Genomic DNA, 13,481 nt, shown 5'->3' on the forward strand with positions numbered 1-13,481 from the left:
CAGTTCTATTATACAGGGGACATTGATAGAAAGCAGGATGTTACTCTGCATCCATTCCACAGAACACCTTTAAAATTAATTTCATTTTGCACAGGTCTTTACAGATTTATGAGTAAAACATGGAAATGTGATATCTCAGTGAAGCAAGGCACAAAAGATCATTGTGGGCTTTGCAAAGACGGGCCAGCACAGCAGGAACGGCGATTGAGTTAGTATGAATGCTGCGGCTCACCAAATGTTAATAGCGACCAATGAATTCAAGAGAGAAAAGATCAAACTGAGTTCTACTAAGAATTCTTAGAAAAAGAAAGTCATTTTCTGTGTGTGAACCTGAAGACAATCAGAAATAACATGACATTCTGACAAAGATGTTGACTAAATGAAGGCTGCATTATTATTATTATTTTTTTTTTTTTCAAAATAATTCAGTTCAGGCCTACATCATCTATCATGGGATTTGGCTCTGCTTGGACTAAAATCAATTAGAAGATTAAAAAAATAGCGGGAGTAAACACACATGAGAGCAGTTGCGTCCCTTCGCTTTGGAGAGAGTCTGTTTTCATTCAGTCTTTTGTCCTGTTGCCAGATCACTGCAGAAAAGACTCTCTACCATATATGAGGGAAGATCCATCAAAGTTAAATGTTTCAAGCCTTTATTCTGACTGAATCTATTGTTTGTTATTGCAAGGAGAATATAGCTACTAGTACAGTACGTTATTAACATGATAGCAAGAATGAAATTGATCACTGCATATGCAAGACTGACAAATATCACAATTGACCTATCGGTAAACCCCGCCCCCCTTAGTTACTGTCGCTCACTCGGACAAACAAACAACAAACGTTGCTAACTGTCTTACCATGACAGCTGTCAGAGTGAAAACCTCGTCCCAAGATGTTTTTGATCAGTTTTGGACACAGAAGGACCATTATTCAAGTGGGACTTAAATATGCCATATATAAAAGTTTTTAAAATAAATATGTAAAAATACAGATCACAATGCAAATGGGAGAAGCCTCACGTTAAGGTCGTCACGATCACAATGACAACATCCTGGATCAACACTGCTCATGCACCACAGTGTAAGATTAAATTAATTTACATTTAACCAGTTAAATATGGAGAGGCACTGAGACCTTCGTTTATGTGTTTTTGACCTACACTGTACATGACGTGAGAACAGTTCGCTATTTAGGTTTGTACATTAGCATTGACTCACTAACTTTAATGTTAGCTATAGTTTTAGCCAGAGATACAGTGCTGAAGCACAAGATAACATTAATGTTCTGCTTGAGCAGATGAAAATTTTAACTTAATGAGAGTTCTATTGCCCATCCTCTCAGGATACCAGGAATCAGTGTTTCAAGTACCCCAGGCACATCGTTTGTCCATTTTTGTAGCATGAACACCATCAAACCAATGAAAGCTTTGGATCTTCCAATGTTTCTCTATGGCGCTGAAACCTAAAGTTGTCCGAGTTCTGGTCCCCGTGCAACTGATACTCAACTGCCATTGGCTCATCTGCGTTCGAGGGGAGGGGCCAATTGTGACTTCCAGCATCACAGTTACACTTAAAAAAGAGGAAATGAATACTTTCATTCAGCAAGGATGCATTAAGCTGATCAAAAGTGAAAGTTAACAACATTTATAATATTACAAAAAAATTCTGTTTCAAATAAATGCTGTTCGTTTAAACTTTCTATTCATCAAAGAATCCTGAAAAAAATGCATCATGTTTCCACTAAAAATATTAAGCAGCACAATTATTGTCAGCATTGATAATAATAAAGAATGTTTCTTGATCACCAAATCAAGTGATAATTTCTGAAGGATTGTTTGACACTGAAGACCGGAGTAATGATGCTGAAAATTCAGCTTTGCCATCAAATGAATAAATTCAATTTTAAAACTGTACAAATATTAAAATAGAGAAGTTATTTTAAATTGTAATAATATTTCACAATATTATCGTTTTTATTGTAGTTTTGATCAAATTCATGTAGACTTTGTGAACACAAGTGACTATTTTTGAAAACATTAAATCTTAACGACCCCAAACATTTGAATAGTTGTGTATATTATAACAACCTATATTTGTGTATCAGGCCTACATCTGGCATAAATAACTGAATATTGTTTATTTTTTAATTATTTATATTTATACTTATGTATTGGGATCAGTTTTAATGTTTTTTAAAGAAGTTTCTTATGCACATCAAGGCTGCATTTATTTGATCAAAAATACAGAAAAACCGTTATATTGAGAAATATTATTGCCATTTTAAATAACAGTTTTCTATTTTAACATGCTTTAAAATATAATTTATATTTTTTTGGAACTTGTGACACTTTTTCAGGACACTAAAAATAAATCAGCATATTAAAAAGATTTCTGAAAGATCGTGTGACAACAAAGACCGGATGAAGACTAGAGTAATGACTGATGAAAATTCATCAGCTATTTGCATCACAGAAATACAAAACCCATTATTTAAAATTGTATGTATATATATATATATATATATATATATATATATATATATATATATATATATATATATAAATAAATAATTGTAAATATTCTGTAGGCTGTTGTTATGCATATGGACCATGTTTTCTAATTGATATTTTTAGAAAACATTTATATCATCAAAAATCTGCTCTGAAAGATTTCATCTATTTGCCATTTTTATGTTTTATTAAAGTTTATATGTTGTGACGTTTTTTAAATTGTTGTGTTATCTCCAACCTCTCCTGATTCTTTTCACAACTCTATAAAAAAGGTTCCTGTTAATTACTTCTGGGACCCTTATCAGATTTAATGCCATTGAGAGAACATCACTTGACACAGAATGTTCTTATAATCATTCAATCATTAACTAGACCATATCTGTCAGGATCCTCTCAAGCCAGGGAAACGAGGAGACGAGGGATAACCAAAAACTTAGATTTATTATAAACGCAGGAACACAGGAGACATGGAACATCCAAGAAGACAATAAGACAAAGACGACAGGGAAACACAGGGCTTATAAATGGAACGAAATCAAACGAGGAGAACTGTAACAGGTGGGGAACAAATCAAACACGGCTGGAGACTAAAGAACTCATAATGACAGGAACAGGAACAAACCAAATATGGGCACGAGAGGAGGGGAAACACAAGACAGGACTGACATTACTCCCCCCTCCCGGAAGGCGCGTTCTGCGCCTAGCAACATCCAACGGGGAGTGGGCGTGGGCGCTCTGGAGGCCTCTAGGGACCAGGAGACATCATAGACGGCCTCCAGGGCGGATCAGGGGAGTCCGGCGGCCATGGCGGATCAGGGGACTCGGGATGCGATGGCGGATCTGCCTCCGAGACCTCGGCCCCAGCCCCCACCTCGGCCTCTCTGGCCGGAGCCCTACTATCCCTCCCCCAAAATTTTCCTGGGGAAATTAGAGGTGGTCTTTGGCTGGGGTTCAGGGGAAGCGGACTCTTGGGACCCTTCGTGGCGCAGGCACTGGGGGGCGCTCTGGAAGCGCGGGGCTGGACGGGACCAGCGGAGACTCTTGGGGGGCGCCTTCGTGGCGCAGGCACTAGCGGGCACTTGTGAGGGGCTGGCACTGGCGGGCACTTGCGAGGGGCAGGCACTGGCATCCACAACATCCCCTCGTACTCCACTAATAACCCTAGGGGTACCTGGGGGATATCCGTACTCCCTGTCGGCGGGCCTGCCATATTCTCTGCCGGCGGGCTTGCCTGGGCTGCGAACGGCGGCTGGTGAGAGGGAGCCACGAACTGCGGCGGGCTTGCGTGAGCCGCAAGCAGCGGCTGGTGAGGGGGGGCCGCGAACGGCGGCGGGTTGGTTCTGGATCGGGGCTGGACTCTCTCCAGACACCGGAGGATCCCTTCCCTAAAGTTCATTCTTGTGGTGTCTGGGAGGTCCACGGGGCGATGGTAATTAGCCCCGATCCAGAACAGTGAGTTGATGGTGGCATCCTCCCACCCCGTCGCCGCGGCGAGCCTACAGAACTCCCAGATGAACTCCACGAAGGGGAGATCTCTGCAGGCTAGGGCGACCTCCATCGCCACGGGAAAGAAACAAACAGGAACAACAAAAAACTGACAAGATGTGGAAAGCAAAACGGGGGGAAAACGGAAGAGGTTATGGTTTGTTAGGTCAGCTGTTCTGTCAGGATCCTCTCAAGCCAGGGAAACGAGGAGACGAGGGATAACCAAAAACTTAGATTTATTATAACGCAGGAACACAGGAGACATGGAACATCCAAGAAGACAATAAGACAAAGGCGACAGGGAAACACAGGGCTTATAAATGGAACGAAATCAAACGAGGAGAACTGTAACAGGTGGGGAACAAATCAAACACGGCTGGAGACTAAAGAACTCATAATGACAGGAACAGGAACAAACCAAATATGGGCACGAGAGGAGGAAACACAAGACAGGACTGACATTACTCCCCCCTCCCGGAAGGCGCGTTCTGCGCCTAGCAACATCCAACGGGGAGTGGGCGTGGGCGCTCTGGAGGCCTCTAGGGACCAGGAGACATCATAGACGGCCTCCAGGGCGGATCAGGGGAGTCCGGCGGCCATGGCGGATCAGGGGACTCGGGATGCGATGGCGGATCTGCCTCCGAGACCTCGGCCCCAGCCCCCACCTCGGCCTCTCTGGCCGGAGCCCTACTATCCCTCCCCCAAAATTTTCCTGGGGAAATTAGAGGTGGTCTTTGGCTGGGGTTCAGGGGAAGCGGACTCTTGGGACCCTTCGTGGCGCAGGCACTGGGGGGCGCTCTGGAAGCGCGGGGCTGGACGGGACCAGCGGAGACTCTTGGGGCGCCGTGGCGCAGGCACTAGCGGGCACTTGTGAGGGGCTGGCACTGGCGGGCACTTGCGAGGGGCAGGCACTGGCATCCACAACATCCTCGTGCTCCACTAATAACCCTAGGGGTACCTGGGGATATCCGTACTCCTGTCGGCGGGCCTGCCATATTCTCTGCCGGCGGGCTTGCCTGGGCTGCGAACGGCGGCTGGTGAGAGGGAGCCACGAACTGCGGCGGGCTTGCGTGAGCCGCAAGCAGCGGCTGGTGAGGGGGGGCCGCGAACGGCGGCGGGTTGGTTCTGGATCGGGGCTGGACTCTCTCCAGACACCGGAGGATCCCTTCCCTAAAGTTCATTCTTGTGGTGTCTGGGAGGTCCACGGGGCGATGGTAATTAGCCCCGATCCAGAACAGTGAGTTGATGGTGGCATCCTCCCACCCCGTCGCCGCGGCGAGCCTACAGAACTCCCAGATGAACTCCACGAAGGGGAGATCTCTGCAGGCTAGGGCGACCTCCATCGCCACGGGAAAGAAACAAACAGGAACAACAAAAAACTGACAAGATGTGGAAAGCAAAACGGGGGGAAAACGGAAGAGGTTATGGTTTGTTAGGTCAGCTGTTCTGTCAGGATCCTCTCAAGCCAGGGAAACGAGGAGACGAGGGATAACCAAAAACTTAGATTTATTATAAACGCAGGAACACAGGAGACATGGAACATCCAAGAAGACAATAAGACAATTAACAGCTGACAAGACGACAGGGAAACACAGGGCTTATAAACGGAACGAAATCAAACGAGGAGAACTGTAACAGGTGGGGAACAAATCAAACACGGCTGGAGACTAAAGAACTCATAATGACAGGAACAGGAACAAACCAAATATGGGCACGAGAGGAGGGGAAACACAAGACAGGACTGACAATATCTGAGCTGCTGATAACAATCTACACTGCCAGATGTCAAAAACATCAAGTGATTCATGGACTAATCGTATAAGGTTACCATGTGTGGGTCAGGCAAACCAAAGGGATTTACTGTTTTTCTGATGTGAAGGATGTATTCAACACATCTTCACTGAACAGGAGTGATGCAACAAAAACATTTCAGATTCAATTGCTGCTCTTAAGAAGCCATGGGTCTCTAAAACCACCTTAATATTGATTCACTAAATGTCACAAACCAAATGTCAACAACATGACAAAGTCAAAACAGTCTCCTGACAGCATCTAAAGGGAGTTGTCTACATACACAGGCCCATCTGGACTGCTGCTCCACGGGAATCAAAGTGTTTCATTATTATGTAGTAGGTGTGTTAGACATTCAGAGGGAACAATAATTACAGGCTAATAGTGTGTGGCTGGCCCTCTTTAGACTGTTTAGATGGATCTTGTGTGAATCTTACAAGTACTTCAAGTATCTGCCACTTTTTATGGTACACTTTGGTGACCTGCTATCTTTTTAGAGGCACAAACCCCATGTTGTTGTACAGTGCGAACTATTTAGACCATTTAAACCACAGTTTAAACCATTATACAAGACAAAATTAACAATAAAATGGAAAGAAGGTAGTTGTAAACTAATCAAATGACTTTTAACCGCCTTTAAGATGGGGATTTTGGCCTTTGTGCAACCTACTGCATGATTTTCTCCCATGACAAAAATAAATAAATAAATAAAATCATAAAAATTTGACTTTTGTGCAATATTGTTACTGCATGATTTTCTCCCTATGTAACGTACATTTAAAATATACAGCATGAAGGGTGTAAATATTCTCAATTCCATTTACATTTTTTTACCATTAGTGCTGACTGAATTTGCTAAGTTCAACCATTCAAACCTGTAAATCAAAATTAATGAAACAAAAATAAATATGAATAAACGTCCCAAACTAGCTACAACCTAAGTGGGCTTAATTTAGATATAATTTGCATCCCCATTCTACCATTTCTGTTATTGTAAAAATAAAACAAAAATATATACAATGTGCATTTATATTTCATAAAAAAATTTCTAAAGGCGTTTTCTAAAGAGTTTCAGACCTCTATTTGTATTATTTGACTCTATTTTTGGTTATCTATCTATATGGTCAAAAGATGAACAGACAATCAACACAATTTGGGCATGAGCCAGAGATGGTAATGATCTCTGACAGCTTAAAAAAACTGTGACTGTGAACCGTTTATGTTGGCTATGAGCACAAATACTCTGCTTGCAAATGACGTTGCAGTGATGCACATTACAACACACTTATTACGCCTCTTTAATGTTTGATGCTAAAAACCAACACGTTGATCTGTGTTTAGAGATTCAGACCTGTAATTACTGGACGATTATGCAGCTACCTTGGCAAAGGAAGTCCATTTCACCAGACACACAGTCATGCTGAGCACCACTTTTACGTGCAAGCACCCACTTTACTTCCACAACTAAAACCTTCTTTAAGTCAAAGTCGACATATTGTCATTTCAGTAATTCTTGGTGTGGGAGTTTCCTCAGAAACCATGGTGCCGACATTTTACACTGTACTTACAGCATAGATTCAAGAAAACAATGCTGAAGCTTTTCACAAATTATATTACTGTCACAATAATGTCACCTAAGGCTATATTGTCACTGTTACTATGGTTTCGTGTGTCAGCGGTGTCTCATGTCAAATTGCAAACAACAAAAAGTAATGATGAAATTGCTCATTCAAAATTTGAGAAACTGATATGACAAACATGACAAGGCTGAGCTGTTTTCTCCATCGCAAATTCAGGGAGAGCTCAGTCAGAAAACTAAAAAATAAATACATAACACATCTCAGATGAGCTTCCTAAACATCAATGAGATTAAATGGAAAACAAATGGAGACTTTCGTCAACATATATCCTGCTTCTCAGATTTTTGGAGAAAAAAAAAAAATACTGGAACAGAGGTAAAGATTTTTTGTGAGAGTTAAGCACTCTCACAAAAACACCTGTTATAATCACTGAAGATGTGTACACTGAAAAATGAATCACTTACAGTACATCACATCAGATATTTATAGTTTAGGATGAGAGAACTGGCAAGAGTGCAGAATTTATTCAGTGAGAGTGCACCACTGATAAAAATTATTATGTGGTGAAGTAAATACTACAGAAAAACAAATGTAATTTCTACATTAAAATAATTTAGTTCAGGCAAGAATTTAAATAAGAGAGTAAATTCAATATTAGTACTCAATTTAAGCTTGTAGAATTTAAAGTTTGAACTTATAAGTATATTTTACTCGGAATTGTTTGTTATTTTTACAAATATTGTTTAAGTAAAGATGAACAGACAATCAACACAATTTGGGCATGAGCCAGAGATGGTAATGATCTCTGACAGCTTAAAAACTGTGACTGTGAACCGTTTATGTTGGCTATGAGCACAAATACTCTGCTTGCAAATGACGTTGCAGTGATGCACATTACAACACACTTATTACGCCTCTTTAATGTTTGATGCTAAAAACCAACACGTTGATCTGTGTTTAGAGATTCAGACCTGTAATTACTGGACGATTATGCAGCTACCTTGGCAAAGGAAGTCCATTTCACCAGACACACAGTCATGCTGAGCACCACTTTTACGTGCAAGCACCCACTTTACTTCCACAACTAAAACCTTCTTTAAGTCAAAGTCGACATATTGTCATTTCAGTAATTCTTGGTGTGGGAGTTTCCTCAGAAACCATGGTGCCGACATTTTACACTGTACTTACAGCATAGATTCAAGAAAACAATGCTGAAGCTTTTCACAAATTATATTACTGTCACAATAATGTCACCTAAGGCTATATTGTCACTGTTACTATGGTTTCGTGTGTCAGCGGTGTCTCATGTCAAATTGCAAACAACAAAAAGTAATGATGAAATTGCTCATTCAAAATTTGAGAAACTGATATGACAAACATGACAAGGCTGAGCTGTTTTCTCCATCGCAAATTCAGGGAGAGCTCAGTCAGAAAACTAAAAAATAAATACATAACACATCTCAGATGAGCTTCCTAAACATCAATGAGATTAAATGGAAAACAAATGGAGACTTTCGTCAACATATATCCTGCTTCTCAGATTTTTGGAGAAAAAAAAAAAATACTGGAACAGAGGTAAAGATTTTTTGTGAGAGTTAAGCACTCTCACAAAAACACCTGTTATAATCACTGAAGATGTGTACACTGAAAAATGAATCACTTACAGTACATCACATCAGATATTTATAGTTTAGGATGAGAGAACTGGCAAGAGTGCAGAATTTATTCAGTGAGAGTGCACCACTGATAAAAATTATTATGTGGTGAAGTAAATACTACAGAAAAACAAATGTAATTTCTACATTAAAATAATTTAGTTCAGGCAAGAATTTAAATAAGAGAGTAAATTCAATATTAGTACTCAATTTAAGCTTGTAGAATTTAAAGTTTGAACTTATAAGTATATTTTACTCGGAATTGTTTGTTATTTTTACAAATATTGTTTAAGTAAATATCAACATCATGATCCGGTTGTTCCCATCATGCACTTGGGCATGAATATTTAATTCTTTTTTTTTTTTGCGGTTTTCGAGATGTATTTACACTGTTTTGTGGTTGCTTTTGTTGTTAGGTTAAGTAACTTGCTGTTTTGTGACATCTGGAGTTAATTTTTTACTCAAAATGACCCATTCATACTCAAACACAATTCACTGATTGTCACCGTCATTGTGCATCATGTGCCAAGTATTCAGGTCTCTGTGTTCATGCAGTTAATAACTATATTGAGTCAACATATTACCTTAAAACGAATAACGAGCTGTCTGCTTGCTTACATGTGTGCTTATAACTTAACCACATGCTTTATAGGCATTTTTGTTTTCAGTGTTGTTTGAGTAAAGTTTACAAACCGTGACTGAGTGAAATTAACTTGTGTATTGAAGGATAAACTTAATAAAATACTTAATTAAGTAAAAATTACTCATCAAACTCTACCTAGCCACGTTAAATTTACTTATTTCCTTTACTGATTTTAGATAACTTAAATCGATTTTACTTAATTCCGTATTTAAATTTTACTTAAAAAATATGTGTGCAAAAACGTTCAAAATAAAAATTAAGTACATTTAACTTCTTATTTTTTTCAGTGCTGAAACAAAACTCAATTTCAGCGGACATAAGCTAAACTTCTCTGATTGGCCACTGCATTCACAAGCTTAACAGAAACATATGTGCAAAAATATGTAAAAAGAAATTCTATCAGATCTAAATTGAATGCCACAATCAACAGTTTTCATATATTTTAAAGTGGGCATGAAATGGAAGTTGTGATTGTCTTTTCTTCCCTATTGTGACATATATCTGAGGGAAATGGCTTCTTGAACAAGACAAAACATAGGGCTGGATTTAATCTGGTTCATTGGGAATTGATTGGATCGTTGGATCTGAATCTCATGTGAGCGACAGGCTGCTGGAGTGGAGGGGAGTTATTTTGATTATAGATTATGAGGGCACATGAATTGAAAACAAATAATGATGTGCAAAGATAAATTTATAATAAACACTGTAATATTTTTAAGAAAATAAGAATTGCCATTTTTAATTTCAATCAGCTGCATCCACTTACCACCTCTCTAGATCATCTCCCATTTAGTTCAAATGATCTTCTAAAAATAGTCAGTTACAATTTACCCTTATAAAAACACTTTTATAACATATTGTATACCTTAATTAAAGTGCTGGTTAGAATACAAGTAAACCTCAGGTACGACCTTGCCATTTAGGTCAATATGTAATCAGAAATGTGGGGGGTGGAGTCCAACATTCTGCTAGTCTCCGCTTGAGACGGCCTAATGCATATTTCATGTTGCTTGATCTGGCAAGCTGTGATTTGATTGGCTAGCTTTATGCTAGCTTTGGCTTTTAACAATCCTGTCTCCATTTATTTATGCCTATCAAATAATCAGTACTTTTGGTTGGATGGAAATTGTGGTTATAAACTTTCCACACATTTTTGGGATGTTTTTTATACAGTCACAGACCAACACTGCTGCACTGTTGAGTGAGTTTTTTTTTCTTCTTCTGATATTTCACTATTACATTATTATTTCATGTGAAATATTTCACATAAATCCACTGCGAAATGGGTAACACAAAAGAAACTCTGGTTTTTCATGATACATGTCTTTGGGTGGTTCTTTGCTATCACAATAATAATCTATCTTCTGATTCAGTGTGGTTAGAAAATCTGCCAACAGAAGAAATGTAAAATAAATGACAATGTATCTGAACAAGACTGAGTCTGGATTATGACTCTTACTTCTTTTCTAAAGCAGTGACATTCACAATCCCTAGATGGTTAAAAACCCTCAAAGCTGACTGTAAGCTGACAGGGCAGACTCATAATACATTGTATCAGAGAGCTGCTTTCTCTCTTTAATGTTCATCAAAAAAGCCAAACATTTTAGTAATATTACATAGTTGTTAGTACTCTACGTCATTCCTGAGTGAGTCAGAAGTTCTTTCATTTGCCTTGGAAAAAACTTAAATAGATGAAAACTGAAAAGAGAATAGCGAAACCACTAGAGAAAAGAAAAGGGAATGTAAAAGGCTAGAGGCAGTATTCACCTGTACATGCCTTGAGTTACTTGAAAGCAGTTTTCAGTTTTTTCTCAGACTGACATCTGCGCATTCAATTTTGCTAAAAGCTCAGCTCAACAAAGGAGGGCAAAATTACATACAACTGATTGTCGGTGTGTGCCAAAAATATTAATAAACAAACAAACAAATGCATAAATAAATATGTTAGACAGATAATGTATGTACTGAATACTAAATGGCCAGAATGCTGAACACTGCAGAGAAATGACGTACTGTCCAACATGAACCAAAACTGCTCATGTGGACCACTATTTCCAGATTGCTAATTAAGTGAAGTCTGTTTGCTATTACATAAAAAATGACCTTATAAAAGCAACTCACGCATTATATAAATCATACATACTCTTGTCATGCCTAATGGACAACAAACACGAGTTGATAATCTGCGATGCTGATGAGGTAATTTTGTCTAAGCAGGACAGATGAAGTACTAATGAGAAGGATTAGATTAAATATCACATCTCATAGACTCAAACCAACAGACACATTAGCATATGCAAAGCCCTCTTAAATAAGAGTCATTTTTGTGAATTATGTCCTTCAAGGTATGAATAAATGGATATAATAAAAACACACTGGCATATGTTTAGACAGGAGTTAACTATATAATGAAGGTAGTTTTTTATGTTGAATGGGATCTTTATTTTTTATAAGCGTAAAGTCGGGAAAGATGCCACATGATTTGAATATTAAGTTGATTCATTACAATATTTGTTCGCCAAAATTAATTGTTTCATAAATGTTCCACAGTTGGAATTTTGCTGTAACGGCTGCTTAAAGACAGGTTAACATGACCCGTAAAAGTGAGACACAGCCCAAATCAATTATTAAGCATACTGAATTAAGTGTATTTTCTTTTCTTTGGCGTGCAGAAACTGGCAATAAACACACTTAAAAATATTTAGTGGAAAAACCGTGTGACAACTAGCCCCGGTTTCTCCTATATATTTTTTGTAACCTATATCTGCACATGAAATGCATTCTAAACATCTGTTCTGATTTCAAAGTCACATGTAGAACAGGCATTAAAAACAAATAACAAACAATACTAATAAATACTTTGGAAAGCCAATAGCTATTTGTCCTCAATTTAAAAGCTCATTTTAATTTTTAAAAAGAAACTTGTACTACAGAGAGTTTGTCTTTAACTCAACAAAGGTTGCCAAGAACAGCTGAATCTGAACCAAGCCTGCTCAAGTCTGAAGACAATTAGTTCTTCCCCATATACTCTAACTCTTATAGGGTACTTTATTTAATTAGTATGGCACCACAGATTTAGCCAGCGTATTCTGAGATGTCAAAAGGTTTCATGCCTCGGAATAAATTAATTTCAAAGTGCTGTTGAAATCTGCGCGGTTAGCATCTCCTGCCGTCCTTTAAAATCATAATGTGGAAATCCGCTTACATGTGTTTTCCAATTGACCCTAATCGAAGAGAAATTAGCGGTTTCACGATTCTGTTTCTCATGGCATCAAGATGAATTCATTTGTAACCATCAAAGTCTGAATACATTTCTATCAACGTCTCGTTTGAACATGTTTAACATCGCCAGAAACCAGCAGGTCAGAATTTGTTGCAAACACTTACCTGTGAAGATGAAAAAAGCAAGTTTTAAAAAAGTTTGTCGAGTAAAATAATCCATGGCTCCTTAAAGAAGGATCCTGGAGATAAAGTACTGTTAGCCTAATCTCTGTCCACTTTTATTCCTGGCCCGGGGGGGGGGGGACCTCAATAATAACAAAGAAAGCGTCTTTTCGTTACTATCCAATTCCGTCTTTCGTCTCGTGCTTCTCGCGCCTCTGAGCTGCTGTGATTCATTATGATGCTGATGCTGCAGCGCGTCTCTCTCTCTCTCTCTCTCTCTCTCTCTCTCTCTCTCTCTGATAAACTAACTGACGCTCGGTCCTAATGCCGGTTAGTCACGGTTGGTCAGTTTCATAAGCTCAATTGGGTTAAAGGTGCACTCAGAAATGTATTTGCAAATTACACATTTGTTTTACAAGTCAGGCTTTCCA

The 13,481-nt window shown here is 39.0% G+C and overlaps 1 protein-coding gene across 1 annotated transcript in view; it reads right to left on the reverse strand.

Moving 5' to 3' along the window:
• ltk (leukocyte receptor tyrosine kinase) overlaps positions 1-13,183 on the reverse strand; it is a 51,061-nt gene extending 37,878 nt beyond the window's left edge. The window contains exon 1 of the mRNA XM_058750444.1: positions 13,054-13,183. Coding sequence (XP_058606427.1) covers positions 13,054-13,108 — 55 coding nt within the window. The 5' untranslated portion in view covers positions 13,109-13,183. The remainder of the gene's footprint in view (positions 1-13,053) is intronic.
• Between the last annotated feature and the right edge of the window lie 298 nt (positions 13,184-13,481).

Source organism: Onychostoma macrolepis, chromosome 17 (genome assembly GCF_012432095.1).
Source record: "Onychostoma macrolepis isolate SWU-2019 chromosome 17, ASM1243209v1, whole genome shotgun sequence".
NCBI classification, from domain to species: domain Eukaryota; kingdom Metazoa; phylum Chordata; class Actinopteri; order Cypriniformes; family Cyprinidae; genus Onychostoma; species Onychostoma macrolepis.